Below are 12,230 nucleotides of genomic sequence, written 5' to 3'. Positions count from 1 at the left end.
GATTTTTTACGCTTGTTTGGTCGTTTGGCCTTTTTTCATCGATTTTTTTAAGGTTAAAATGTAGTCAAGATTTTTTGCAAAGATGACACTTTTGCTTCAAATTCAATTTTTGAGGTCAATTTTTAATCAATTTTCATGTTTTTTGGGCTAAATCTATAGTTCAATGTGAGCTTTTTTAGGATCAGGCCTAAAAAGTAATAAAATACGTTTTTTTCTTATATTAATTTTAAGTTTTTAAAAAAAAATTTTCGAAAAAAAAAATCGAAAATTCGCGTCTTTCAAAAAAATTCATTTTTAACATAGAAGGAATAGTCCGATCATTATGAAACTTTTTGTGGATAATCCCTATAACCTATACTAATTATGATTATTTATGTTCGACTGGCCGTTTGGCCGTTTTTCATCGATTTTTTTTAGGTTGAAAAAAATTACCGATATTTCCCCCGGTGGTGGGGAAATATCGGTAACTTTTTTGCGGTCAATTTCGGCCAACTTCTAAAAGTCCTAGGATAATGTCCTTTTAGGACCTGATAGTCCTTTCCGTAAGCTTTCTACTGGTCTTGGTTTCATTTGAAAATATTAATATTTACCCCATTTTTTTTCAAAAAAACCGAAAAAAAACCGAAATTTCCCCCCCCTTACCCTATAACAAACTGCAAAGTATAAAGATATCTGTGTATCTAATTATTATCAATCTATGTAACACTCCTAACAGTTGAATATTATTGATGTTTTATCATTATTGTTGTGTTTATATTATTCACCTGTTTCTAACTATTTGCATTATATGTGCTATCATGTTTTTAACTATATTATAACATTGTGTCCACAGTTTTGTCCACTGTGAGTATCTATATATAGACAATGAGAACGTTATTAATTGACATATATCATTAACTTTTAACACGTATGTATAACTTCTCGGCGTTACTAACCCCTTAGCTATTTAATATTTGGTGTTGTATTAAATAGCTATTAATTATTGCACAGTAATTTTATGTTTATGTAGAATGTTCATGATTTTTATTTTAATATGTATGATATTTTTTTCCAAAAGTTGAAATATATCATTTTAAAAACAAAAAAAAAACATATGTCCTACAAATTAATGTTCTTGGTGTTCTCTATAATTCACTTCCGAGAATCGAACCAGATTTTAAAAGATATTATATATAATGATGATAATCTTTGCCTTGAAAAAGGCGGAGTTAAAAGAAAAAACTCAAAATGCTAATTTTAACCTACCAATTAAGAATCTGAATCCGCTATTTAAAAACGGATTCCGGATTCGGATTCCAAAATTGGCTAAAAGGTGGGCGGATTCCGGATTCGGATTCGGATTGCCAATCCTATTATGTATTATTTAAAAAATTGGTGTAAGATAAAAATAAGGTCACATTTGGTATCTAAGGAAAATCCAATTAATAAAGTAAAAATATGTTTCTGTATGTACCGAAGAATCTCGCTAACCGCTGAACCGATATGATTCTCCTTTACAGTGTAGCTTCTCATAGACCCTGGGAAAGTTTATCGAGAAGTAAAAAAACAAAACAAAAACATAACTAACCCCATCTTTCGGCAAAAAAAATATTTTTTGCTGAACAGAGTAATTAACAGTCCAATGTCCTCTTAATCCCTGAATTCTAAAAGCCATTTAGATAGTTTAATTGAAAAACCTCTATACCGGGGAAGATAATATATGTAAATTTAAAAAGTGTTAAAGGGGGGGGGGGCGAAAGTGACACTTTTTGAAACCAAAACTAAAAGTCAAAGGAACTCAACTAAAAAAAGAGTTACAGGTCTGAGATTTTGCATGGCAGTTGCTTTATAGGGGTACAATATGGAACTGTGAAGAAACGGTGGCGCAACCGCCGAGAAAAGGCAAAACAAAATTCGGCGGGAAACGGCGGTTTTCGGCGGTTGCGCCGCCGTTTCTTCACAGTTCCATATTGTACCCCTTTAAAGCAACTGCCATGCAAAATCTCAGACCTGTAACTCTTTTTTTAGTTGAGTTCCAGACTGGCCAGAGTGTACGTTTTGTACGTTTTGTACGTTACGCATCGAATCTGTGTACGTTCTGGACGTTATTTTGATATGTGTACGTAATGTATTTTGAAATTTGTATTTTTGTACGTTTTACGTTTTTTTAAAAATAATAAGAATCAAATATTAGCAGAAAAGTAATTTGTATGTTTTGTACGAAAATTTTTGCAAAAACAATAGGTGTATTATTTAAATAAATTTAATAATATCTTCAATTTTCATAGAACAAAAATATGTATGTAAATTATGCATATATATTATTAGAACTTACAGTTTAAATTTATGGATTTCAAATATATGTCCTATAGATATAGTTTAAACTATTGAACAGAATGAGATATGCAGTTGACTAAATTCAAGTTTAAATGCATTTCATGCTACTACCCCTTTAATAGATTTTACTATAATTTTTTTCAAATTCTTTATATACTTGGGTAAATTTTCCGAGATATCATATGGTGCACAGTGTAGGATTAAGAAGTCTTATTTTTTGGTATCTTCAGTTTTTAAAGAATAAGAATCAAATATAAGTATAAAAGTATTTGTATATTTATTTGTATTTGTACAAAAAGTATTACAAAAATAGTATATTATCTATAATGGAAAGTAGAATGATGTCTGTCCGTCTGCTTGTCCGTCTGTATATCAGAAGCTTAATATCTCAGTAACCACTGAACCTATTGTGCTCTACTCTTCATGGAATATAACTAATAGTACTGTGATGGTTTTTGCTATTTTCTTTGGGGGAGGGACACTTAAAGATTTTTACTTTCTACTAGGATTAGAGGCTTCGTATCCCTCTTTTACAGAATCGTTTGTTGGAAATTTGTCAAAAAAAATATAAAAAAGATTGTGATTATTTTTTTCATTTAGGCTTCGCCCCAGGGTGCGGTGGGGGTTCCCCCACCCAGCTGATTTGCATTAGTTTACAAAAAATAAATTGAGGGGTGGTTGATTTTTTATTTTTTAAGGGGGGGGGGGGTTTCCCACACTCTAAGAAAATAGCCTAAAACTACCACAGGACTAGTAGATATATTCCCTGAAGATTAGAATTTAGAACCCAATCTGTTCAGCGGTTACCAAGATCTTAAGCTTTAGACAGACAGGCATTGATTTACTTTGTATTAAAGACTAGTATTTTCTGAGATCTTTAGCAATAGACAAAATAACCCTATATCCTATTATATGTTTATCCTATAAATCCTTTTTTTCTGTAACAAAGAATCTCGCTAACTGCTGAACCGACATGATCTTTGTGAGGTTGTAGGCTATTTTCTCTGTCCTTCCAAATCCCTTCAAGAACCTGTATTCAAAATGGTAGAAAAATAGCCTAAAACCATCTCGGTAACTGTGTGAAGTAGTTATGAAAATCTTAAGCATCAGACAAAAAACTTACTACTTTATTTAATAGAATATACTTAGTACGTAATAACAGGATGTATGTCTCTCTGTCAGTTTATTTGTACCGAAGGTTCTTGCTAACCGCTAAACCGATATGGTTCTCTTTTACAGGGTAGCTTCTCATAGGTCCTGGGAGAGGGTACAACCACCCTCCCACGAGAAACTACTCTTAGAAAAAAATCACAACCCTTCCTCTATTTTTTCTTTCTTTTTAAAATAGAAATCAGAAATGGGGGTGGTCTACTCCCCCTTCCCTCACTAAAAAAAATATTAGCGAAGCTACTCTATAATCACTTTGTCAGTCTGTTATGCTATCGGAGAAACGTGATTTTCTCGGCTCCTGTTTTTGATTGAATAAGTTCACATTCTACATATTTTCATTGAGATTTGCCTTTTGGTTGGGAGCTAGATCTATTCCTAGATTTTCTTTTTTTCATGGTTTTCTCGACTTCTATTCAAGATAGACGGCTGAAATTTTCACATTCTACATATTTTCAAAAAGTTTCTTTAAGGTTTGTCTATTTGTTGCAGTGCTAGATCGATTCCTAGATGTATAGGTTTTTGTGATTTTCACAACTTATATTCCTGATAGACGGTTGTAATTTTCAGGGATTGTATTAGTTTTCATTCTTAATACTTCCACTAAATTTCATTGAGATTTGCTTATTGGTTGGGGGGCTGAATTTATTCCTAGATTTTCACGTTATTATATATTTTTAAAAGGTTTTGTGATTTATTTAAATAAGTTAAATGCTTATTTTTTACGACACTACTCTATAGTTTATATAGTTCCCAGATTTCCATCCATAACTTTTGAGCTTCGCTACTTAAGGATGTTGTCATCCTTGTTTTTTACTTTTTTGTTTTTTACTTTTTATTTTTAAATAAAAAAATGGGTTTTTGAATTCAACTCCCCCCCCCCCCTAATCAAGTTCCTCTAGAGGCCTCTAAGGGCGTAGTCGCTGGTCCTTATAATAGGATATACTTTGTACATAATAACAGAATGTCTGTTTGTTTGAACCAAAGAATCTCGCTAACCACGGAACCGATATGGTTCTCCTTCACAGGATAGCTTCTCATAGGTTTTTGGAAGTTTTATTTTTTACTATTTTGGGGAAGAGTATCACCATCCACCCTCACAAGAGAAATTGACTTTAGAAAAAAAAACTACCTCCTCCCCCCAAAAATGAATTTCAATTGCGATTTTAAGTTATTTTTTTTTCCAGATGTCTATAAAAAACTTTTGAGCTTCGCTACTTATATATGTTGTCATCCATGTTTTTTTTATTGAATTCAACTCTCCCCTCCTCAAGTGCCCCTAGAGGCCTTTAGGAGCGTAGACGCTAGTTCTTTTGAATAGAGTAATAGGATATCTTGTGTCCGTCAGTTCGCTATGGTTCTCCTTTACAGGTAGCTGCTAGTAGACTTAAATGTATTGATAATAGGTAACTAGGAAATTATTTAACTTATTTTTATTATGAATGTACGTTTTTGTACGTTTTTTTACTTTTTTTTATGTACGTAACGTATTTTTTTTGTGTACGTTATGTACGTTTTTTATTTTCAAAATTGGCTGGCCAGTCTGGAGTTCCTTTGTTGACTTTTAGTTTTGGTTTCAAAAAGTGTCACTTTCGCCCCCCCCCCCCCCTTTAAATTAACCCTATCTGCGGAAGTATCCCAATAGTTTAAAATAAGTGTCAACATTATTTTCTAGTTAAAATTACTCTTTTCTTTGGGAATAAAACTCTCAGCCACTTTAAATAGTCTCTAATTAAATCCTTTATCCAAAAGTTTTAACTTTTTAGTAGTTTAGCAACTCTGCAAGGTTGATTGGTTTGTTCGTCTATCTATGACGTTTTGTGACTATAAGAGGTCTTGTACTTTCTATATATCACCCCACCCCCTCCTCCATGTATGCTAGATTTGATTCATGGCCTATCATTGCAATAAAAGATAAAGGCATTATGACATTTTTACATCATGCTATAGAATAAAGAAACCTAAGTACGTCCAAGCTTTTTATTTTAAGGGTGGTAAAGTAAGAGGTTTCAAAGATTTGAAGTTGGTAAACTATTGTATTTTATATTGTGAGGGAGGTAAAATGAGAGGTTTTAAAGTTTGATGAGGGTAAACTCCAATCCTTAGACGTCTATGAAGGAACATATTATTATTACAAGAAATAACTCCTTGGAAAAAGAGGGAGGGGGGAGAAATTCATCTTTGTTGGAAAATATACCCCTTTCTTGAAATAAATACAAATACACACCCAAACATAGACGTCCAAGGGTGTGGGTAAAGGGGTGTTTATCCCCCTCAAACTTTGAAACCCCCTCATTTTACCCCCTAAAATGTGTGAAAAACATTGGACATTCCTCCAAATACTAATTTTTTTCATGGGTCAGATCCCTGTAACTCCAGAAATCCTTGTTTTGTATCTATTGGAAGAATCCTATTACGAAGTTGTCATTTTGTCTGATACAGATTTTGTTACTTGAAAAATAGAAAATCGGGGAAATTTTCAAATATCCTTTATAATATGAAGTAATATATTTTTTGTGTGAAGCTAAAATTTTAGGGAAATACTGTCTTGTAATGGTTGTACCTATTAGGGAAGCTTTCTTATATATATATCTTGTGGATTATTTTGGGCTTTGAAAGTGCGAAAAACTATTTTGCATTTTACTCAAAATATCATATCTAGCTTTCTTGAAAGAAGTGGGGGGGAGGGGGGGGGGTTAATGTAACCATCTCGTAATCAATAATTAAATGGCACTTAGAATTCGAATTTCGATCTGAAATTTTGCATGAGCAATCCTTGGTAGGTCTATTTTCCCTAAATCGAACAAAAAGTTGGAAAAGTAATGGCTGGCGGCTCAGCCGTTTTGCCAATTTTTTTGCTATCTTAAGAGCAAATTAGTCACAAATCCTATCTCCACATAATACTTTTTGTCGCTTAAAAACCTTATCTAGAAATTTTAAAAATGGTTATTGCTATCATTAAACATGAATTAAACCAAAAATTCACAAAAAGCTATGAAAATAACACAATTTCCTATGATTACTCTTTTCACTTTAAGTGCTTTAATCATTGATTACGAAATGGTTGCATTAAAATCCCCCCTTATTTTATATAAATAGTTTTGACACTCAAGAGTTTCAAATTAAGACATAATTTAACATGACTTTATATTTAAAACTTTAATATTAAGGAAAATCTGTTTTAATTAAGTGTTTTAAGTGTCAATTAATCCATAGATGAATGAATTAGTATATATATATATATATATATACTAGTGGCCACATCTCTAGAGGACTCTATGGGCACTTGATGGGGAGGGGGTGGGGGTTAAGACAAAACCTCCGCTTTCAATTTTAGTTTTAAAAGTAGAAGTATATAAAAAATTTTACAGGGGCGATTTCTCTTGGGAGTATGTAGATGACCTCCCATTTAATATTTATGAACCTTCTATGAACGTATGAGAAGCTTCACGGATAAGATGAACCAAATCGGTTCAGCGGTTTGCGAGATCTTAAGCTTTACATACATAGACAAACATTCAGAAACGTTAATATTACAGAATGTTTATAGACGGTTGTTTGCGGATATGGAGATATAATTTTAATGGATTTAGTCTTTTAAGAAAATTCAAAAAAAAACTATAAAAATAACACAATTTCCTATGATTACTCTTTTCACTTAATACCTGGAAAATATTATTAAATAAGTTTACATAAAAAATGTCGATAAAATGTTTATTATGACCATTTTTAATGAATGTCTTGCCATGGACTTTAAAACAATACGTTTTTTTGTTGTTGATTTACATCTTTCTATATTCTTGCAATTAATAAATACATATCATATTTAAATTTTGCATATTAATTATGTTCTGTCTTTAGTTCATGTTTGAATTATATAAAAATAATATGATTAATACTGCTATGTCGGCCGTATGACCTTAAAGAACATGTTTTTTTTATCAATTATCGTTATTTTTCAATTTATACAATACTAGCGGATTCGCCCCTAGAGACCTATAGGGGCCATTGATGTGGATGGAAAGGGAATAGAGAAGTCGAATCTCCCAATTTAAATTTGGAAGGGTAGTAGTACACTCCCCCCAAAATAGTTAAAACCCTTTACTGACCTATGAGAAGCTACATTTTAAAGGAGAACCATATCGGTTTCGCGGTTAGCGAGATCCTTCGGTACAGACAGACATCCTGTTACCTTTATATAAGGATATAAATAGTGAGATCTCAATTAAATTTTTAATTTAGGTAAAGATGCGTTATGCTGGAATCTCAACGCCTCACCAAATCCAAAGGTAAGTTGATCCTTGCGGTAAAGTAAAAGGATGTGTGTCTCTCTGATTGCCTACCTGTGTGTTAGCTGTTATGAAGAGCCTTTCATATGTTTTGGAAAGGTTTTTTGTCTCATTTTTAGGTAGGAAAATATCAAGAAGAATAGTTATTTATCACCTCATATAATATAAAATTAAAACCAGTTTTGTTAGACCCTAGCAAAATTTTATTTATTTTATGATTTTTATTTTAATATTCGTGGAAAATTTTGTGTAATGCGATGCTATATATGATTTTTCAGAATGGCTGAGAACCGGTTATACTAATCGCTTTCGATGGCATATTGGAAAACATTATTTTCAATCCTAAAAAAAGTCTTTTAAAGGAAATTTAAAAAAAAATAAAAATGTAGGAAATTAACTTCTTAATTTTAAACAAATGTTTCTTTGTTTTATTCCTTCTTATGTTTCCAACCTATTGTATGTCCCTTTCTTTTCATCATTTATTTTATAAACATATAGTAAAAGGATGTGTGTCTCCTACGTGTTAGCTGCAATAAAGAGCTTTTTATATGTCCTGGAAAGGTTTTGTCTTATTTCTTGGTGGTAATATAGAATAAAAGGTTTTTATCACATCGTATTATAGACAGCTTTCCGCGGATATTTGAATTTAAAAATTATTAGATTAATCCAGTTTTGTTAGCCCCTAGAGGCCAAACGTTCGGCTCCCGTTTTTTTTTACAAATCCACGTGTACATTACACCCCCATTAAAGGGATTGTCATGTCAAATTTTAACGTTCTACAATCTAATACAGTTTTAAAAACTTAGTAAACAAACCTTACGGAAAAAAGCATAAATAAATGTTTATTTTATATTGAATTAAAAATAATCTTTTGTTTCCAACCTATTGTGTGATCATTTATTTTATAAACGTAGAAGCAAAAAAACATATAATTGTATTGAATCTATTCATCTTTTCTTAATTATTTTTAAATGAAGGAGTTACAAAATTATTTTTCTGTACTAGACATGTTTTCATAACTTTTATTCAATTTCTAATTGCGACATTTTTCTATATTTACGTAGAGAAATTCCGTTATATGGATTAACGGTTAGCTCTGATTATCTATAATACAAATTAGAACGATGTCTGTCTGTCCGTCAGAAGCTTAAGATCTCGGTAACCGCTGAACCAAATGGGCTCTACTCTTCAGGGAATATACCTACTAGTCCTGTGGTGGTTTTAGGCTTTTTTCTTGTGGGGTGGGACACCCCCAACCCCCCCAAAAACAAAAAATTCGAAGCCGCTAGTGAATTATATTACATTAAAGTTATCCTATCGATTTTAAACCTTGCTCTAAAATTTCTTTAAAAATGAGTAGGTATAAATCTTGAAATTGTTGTAACTTTTTGTTTTAATTAAAAACAAGGATATGAACATTCATAAGTAGCGAAGCTCTAAAATTATGAAGGGATATAACGAAAAAAATAATATAGAGCGGTATCATACAATAAACATTAAACTTGATAAAATAGGAAAATCACGAAACCTTTAAATTACGCAACTCTTAAAATCATGAAAACTAAAAGTCTAGGAATCGATCTAGCACCGCAGTTAATTGACTAATCTTAATGAAACTTTATGGAAAAAATGTAGAATATTGTCGTAATGACAGAATTGTAGAGTTGACTCCATGTGTATTATAATGATCTTTGATTTATATACATATATACAAAGCTATGATAAATAAAATAAGCAAGAAGTTTGAATAAAGAAGATCAAGCTTCAGTTGCGTTTTGCAAGTCTTAGATAGTGAAAACTATAAGACTTACTAGCCAGGTTGTCACCAAGAGTGGGGCCTGGACATTATAACGAGCTCCGAGTTGAAGCTCGTTATATATCTATTTATTGATCATAGCTTTACCCAGTTATTAACTATCTTAATATACCTAACCTAATCTGATTTAAACATAGATATAATTGGAATACAGTAAGTGAATATTCAAAGTGTTGATTATTGATATATGAAGTATTGCTACTCTATAACTAACTATTTACCGTCTGTTTTCCGTGGTATAAATACTACAAAAGTGGCGCAGTGCTTAGGTGCGGAGGGTTATAGTTCTTACTAAAAGTTTAAATATAAATATTGGTTGTCATAACTAATATAAAAATATTAAGCTAATCTGAAATATAACACTCCCACCTCGTGTAAAAAACATACGCTCTAAAGACTCTTTTCTAGTTTCTCATGTGAACATACAAGGTCATTATTGTGTCTACATTTCTTTTAATTGTTAATAACATTTTTCATTAAATTTTCATCTTAAATTTGACAAGAATAAGTTTAACCATGACTACACCTAATGCACAGGAAATCATGGCTGAACGCATTGCCAATATCAAAGATGAAAATATTAAAAATATCTTAACCCAAGTTAATGCTTTTAACACACTATTACATAATGCCCTATTAAATGTTCAACAAACAAGAAAAGGTAAGTGTTGGTACAATAGTTGATACACTCGACAAAAAATTGGACACCAACAAACAGACTTTAACGGACAAAATTTCATCCTTAAAGACTGAAACTGCCACCATAAATCAAAAAATTAAAGATCTACCTGCTGGGGGTGATATTTCTAGTTTATTAGACCTCAAGGAAAGGGATGATCTAACCTTAGTAAGGCTTGCAATTGAACAAGGTGTTGGTAGAGATGATACATTAGATTGTACATATAGGGAATGGGTACCCAAAACATCAATTGAATTCACAGAAATGCCAAAAGCTAAGGCCCCTGAAGAAATGCAAAATTCTATCTTTTCTTTCAATGGGCCTAAGGGTAACAAAAACTTTGTCAACGCAAGGGAAAATCACTTCTCTGATTTTGAAATAAATCTGCTTACTAACCTATTCCCTATCCCTGATAGAACAGCTACACTTAAAGATATGCAAGATAAAGATGCCTCATCATTCACATACAAAGTGATATGTGATTATCGCTATAAATGGGATGATTCTTTTTGTAGACTTGCACCAAATTGGAACAAAGAGACTACAGATATAGAGGATTTTTTTGCTCAATTCTGGGCCGTAGCTAGCTCTTATAAAATTGACTCTCCCTCGCTTTTCAAGCTAAAGTTCTATGAAAAAGTTGCAGAAGCTTATCCTAATGCTATGGGATACGAACTTCGCCCCGAACATCCCGAACTTGCGGAAATGTCTCCGCTCAAATACTATCTAAAATTGCGCAGAAAATTCTCTCCATTTGTTAGTGCAGAAACAGCTTCACATTGTTTCTATAATATGAAACAAGCATCTACGCAGCTCCTTGACGATTTTTTTTACAAAAAACTAAAGGCGTTTAAAAATATGCAACCTAGTAAGCAAATTTTGGGTACGGCTTGGAGACAATTTTATTATAATGTGTGTAAAACACTAAAAAATGAAAAATTGGGGGAATATATGTTAGATTATGTTGAAACCATGAATAATCTTCAAAATACTGACCAATTCTTAGTTCAACTATCTAAGAGGGGGAATCATTACGTCACTTGGGGTAAGATGGAAGGGTTAAAAGGGGAAGAAGTCAAATCATGTTTAACTATAGCAACCCAAAAACTATATTTTGAAACAATTGACAGCAGCAATTCTACAATTGCCCCTACCCAGCTTCAAATCAATGAAATTCACCCTAAAAAGTCGGATGTAATGGATGTAATAACAATGGATAATACATTGTCTGAGTTAGATACCATTCCTCAATTCCAAAATGAGGAAGGTTTAGACGAATCTACTATTATGGATATAATAGGTGCGTTAAATTTTAAATCAAAAGCTATGATTTGTTGGTATTGCAATAAGGCAAATCATACTGTTGTCAAATGCTTGTCAAAGAAAAAAGGTAATCCGCCAGATCCTAATTCTAAAATTGGACTGACAAAAGCAAAAATGTTTATGGGGCAACCTAAAAATACTTTTAGGCCCCCTAACACGACAGACAGACAAGTAAATCAGCTCTCCAGCCAAGAAACCATACAAGACAAGACAGACAGACAAATTGCAATGTTAATGGACAATGCTGAAAAACAAATGAAACATAATCTAGACAGCGTTCCATATTTCTAATCAATGGGTTAAAATAGATAAAAAGCCTATTATTAATTGTACTTTTAATTGAGACATAATAATTGATATTTTCATAAATATGTTATATTTGTATTTTAAAATTCTATGTGAATAAAAGTATAAATAATAAACTTGTTTCTGTTTTTTTGTGTTTAACATATAAACAAATAACATATTAATATAAACAATAACAACATAACTAATGTCTATCTCAAATCATATGATTGGAAAATTATAATCAAAAAAAGTACATATATGTTATGAAAAATCTACGTATGATAAGGGGGAATTTAACCCCCTCAAACACCCCCTTTCCCCCCTTTTTCAGCCACTCATATACAAACAAAAA

General features: G+C 31.9%; 2 protein-coding genes across 2 annotated transcripts in view; one reads left to right on the top strand and one right to left on the bottom strand.

Annotated features, from left to right (window-relative positions):
* Hacd2 (3-hydroxyacyl-CoA dehydratase 2) overlaps positions 1–12,230 on the bottom strand; it is a 148,118-nt gene that overhangs the window by 70,692 nt on the left and 65,196 nt on the right. The window lies entirely within an intron of this gene.
* Positions 1–12,230, top strand: part of LOC145334813 (protein RCC2 homolog) — a 73,879-nt gene that overhangs the window by 22,704 nt on the left and 38,945 nt on the right. The window contains exon 9 of the mRNA XM_080180435.1: positions 7,726–7,772. Within this exon, the coding sequence (XP_080036561.1) occupies positions 7,726–7,772 (47 nt within the window). The remainder of the gene's footprint in view (positions 1–7,725; positions 7,773–12,230) is intronic.

This window comes from Acartia tonsa, chromosome 12 (assembly GCF_053477335.1).
Source record: "Acartia tonsa isolate MP-2025a chromosome 12, ASM5347733v1, whole genome shotgun sequence".
Classification (NCBI taxonomy): Eukaryota; Metazoa; Arthropoda; class Copepoda; order Calanoida; family Acartiidae; genus Acartia; species Acartia tonsa.
The sequence above is the reverse complement of the archived record's forward strand: the minus strand, read 5'-3'. Positions and strand labels throughout refer to the sequence as shown.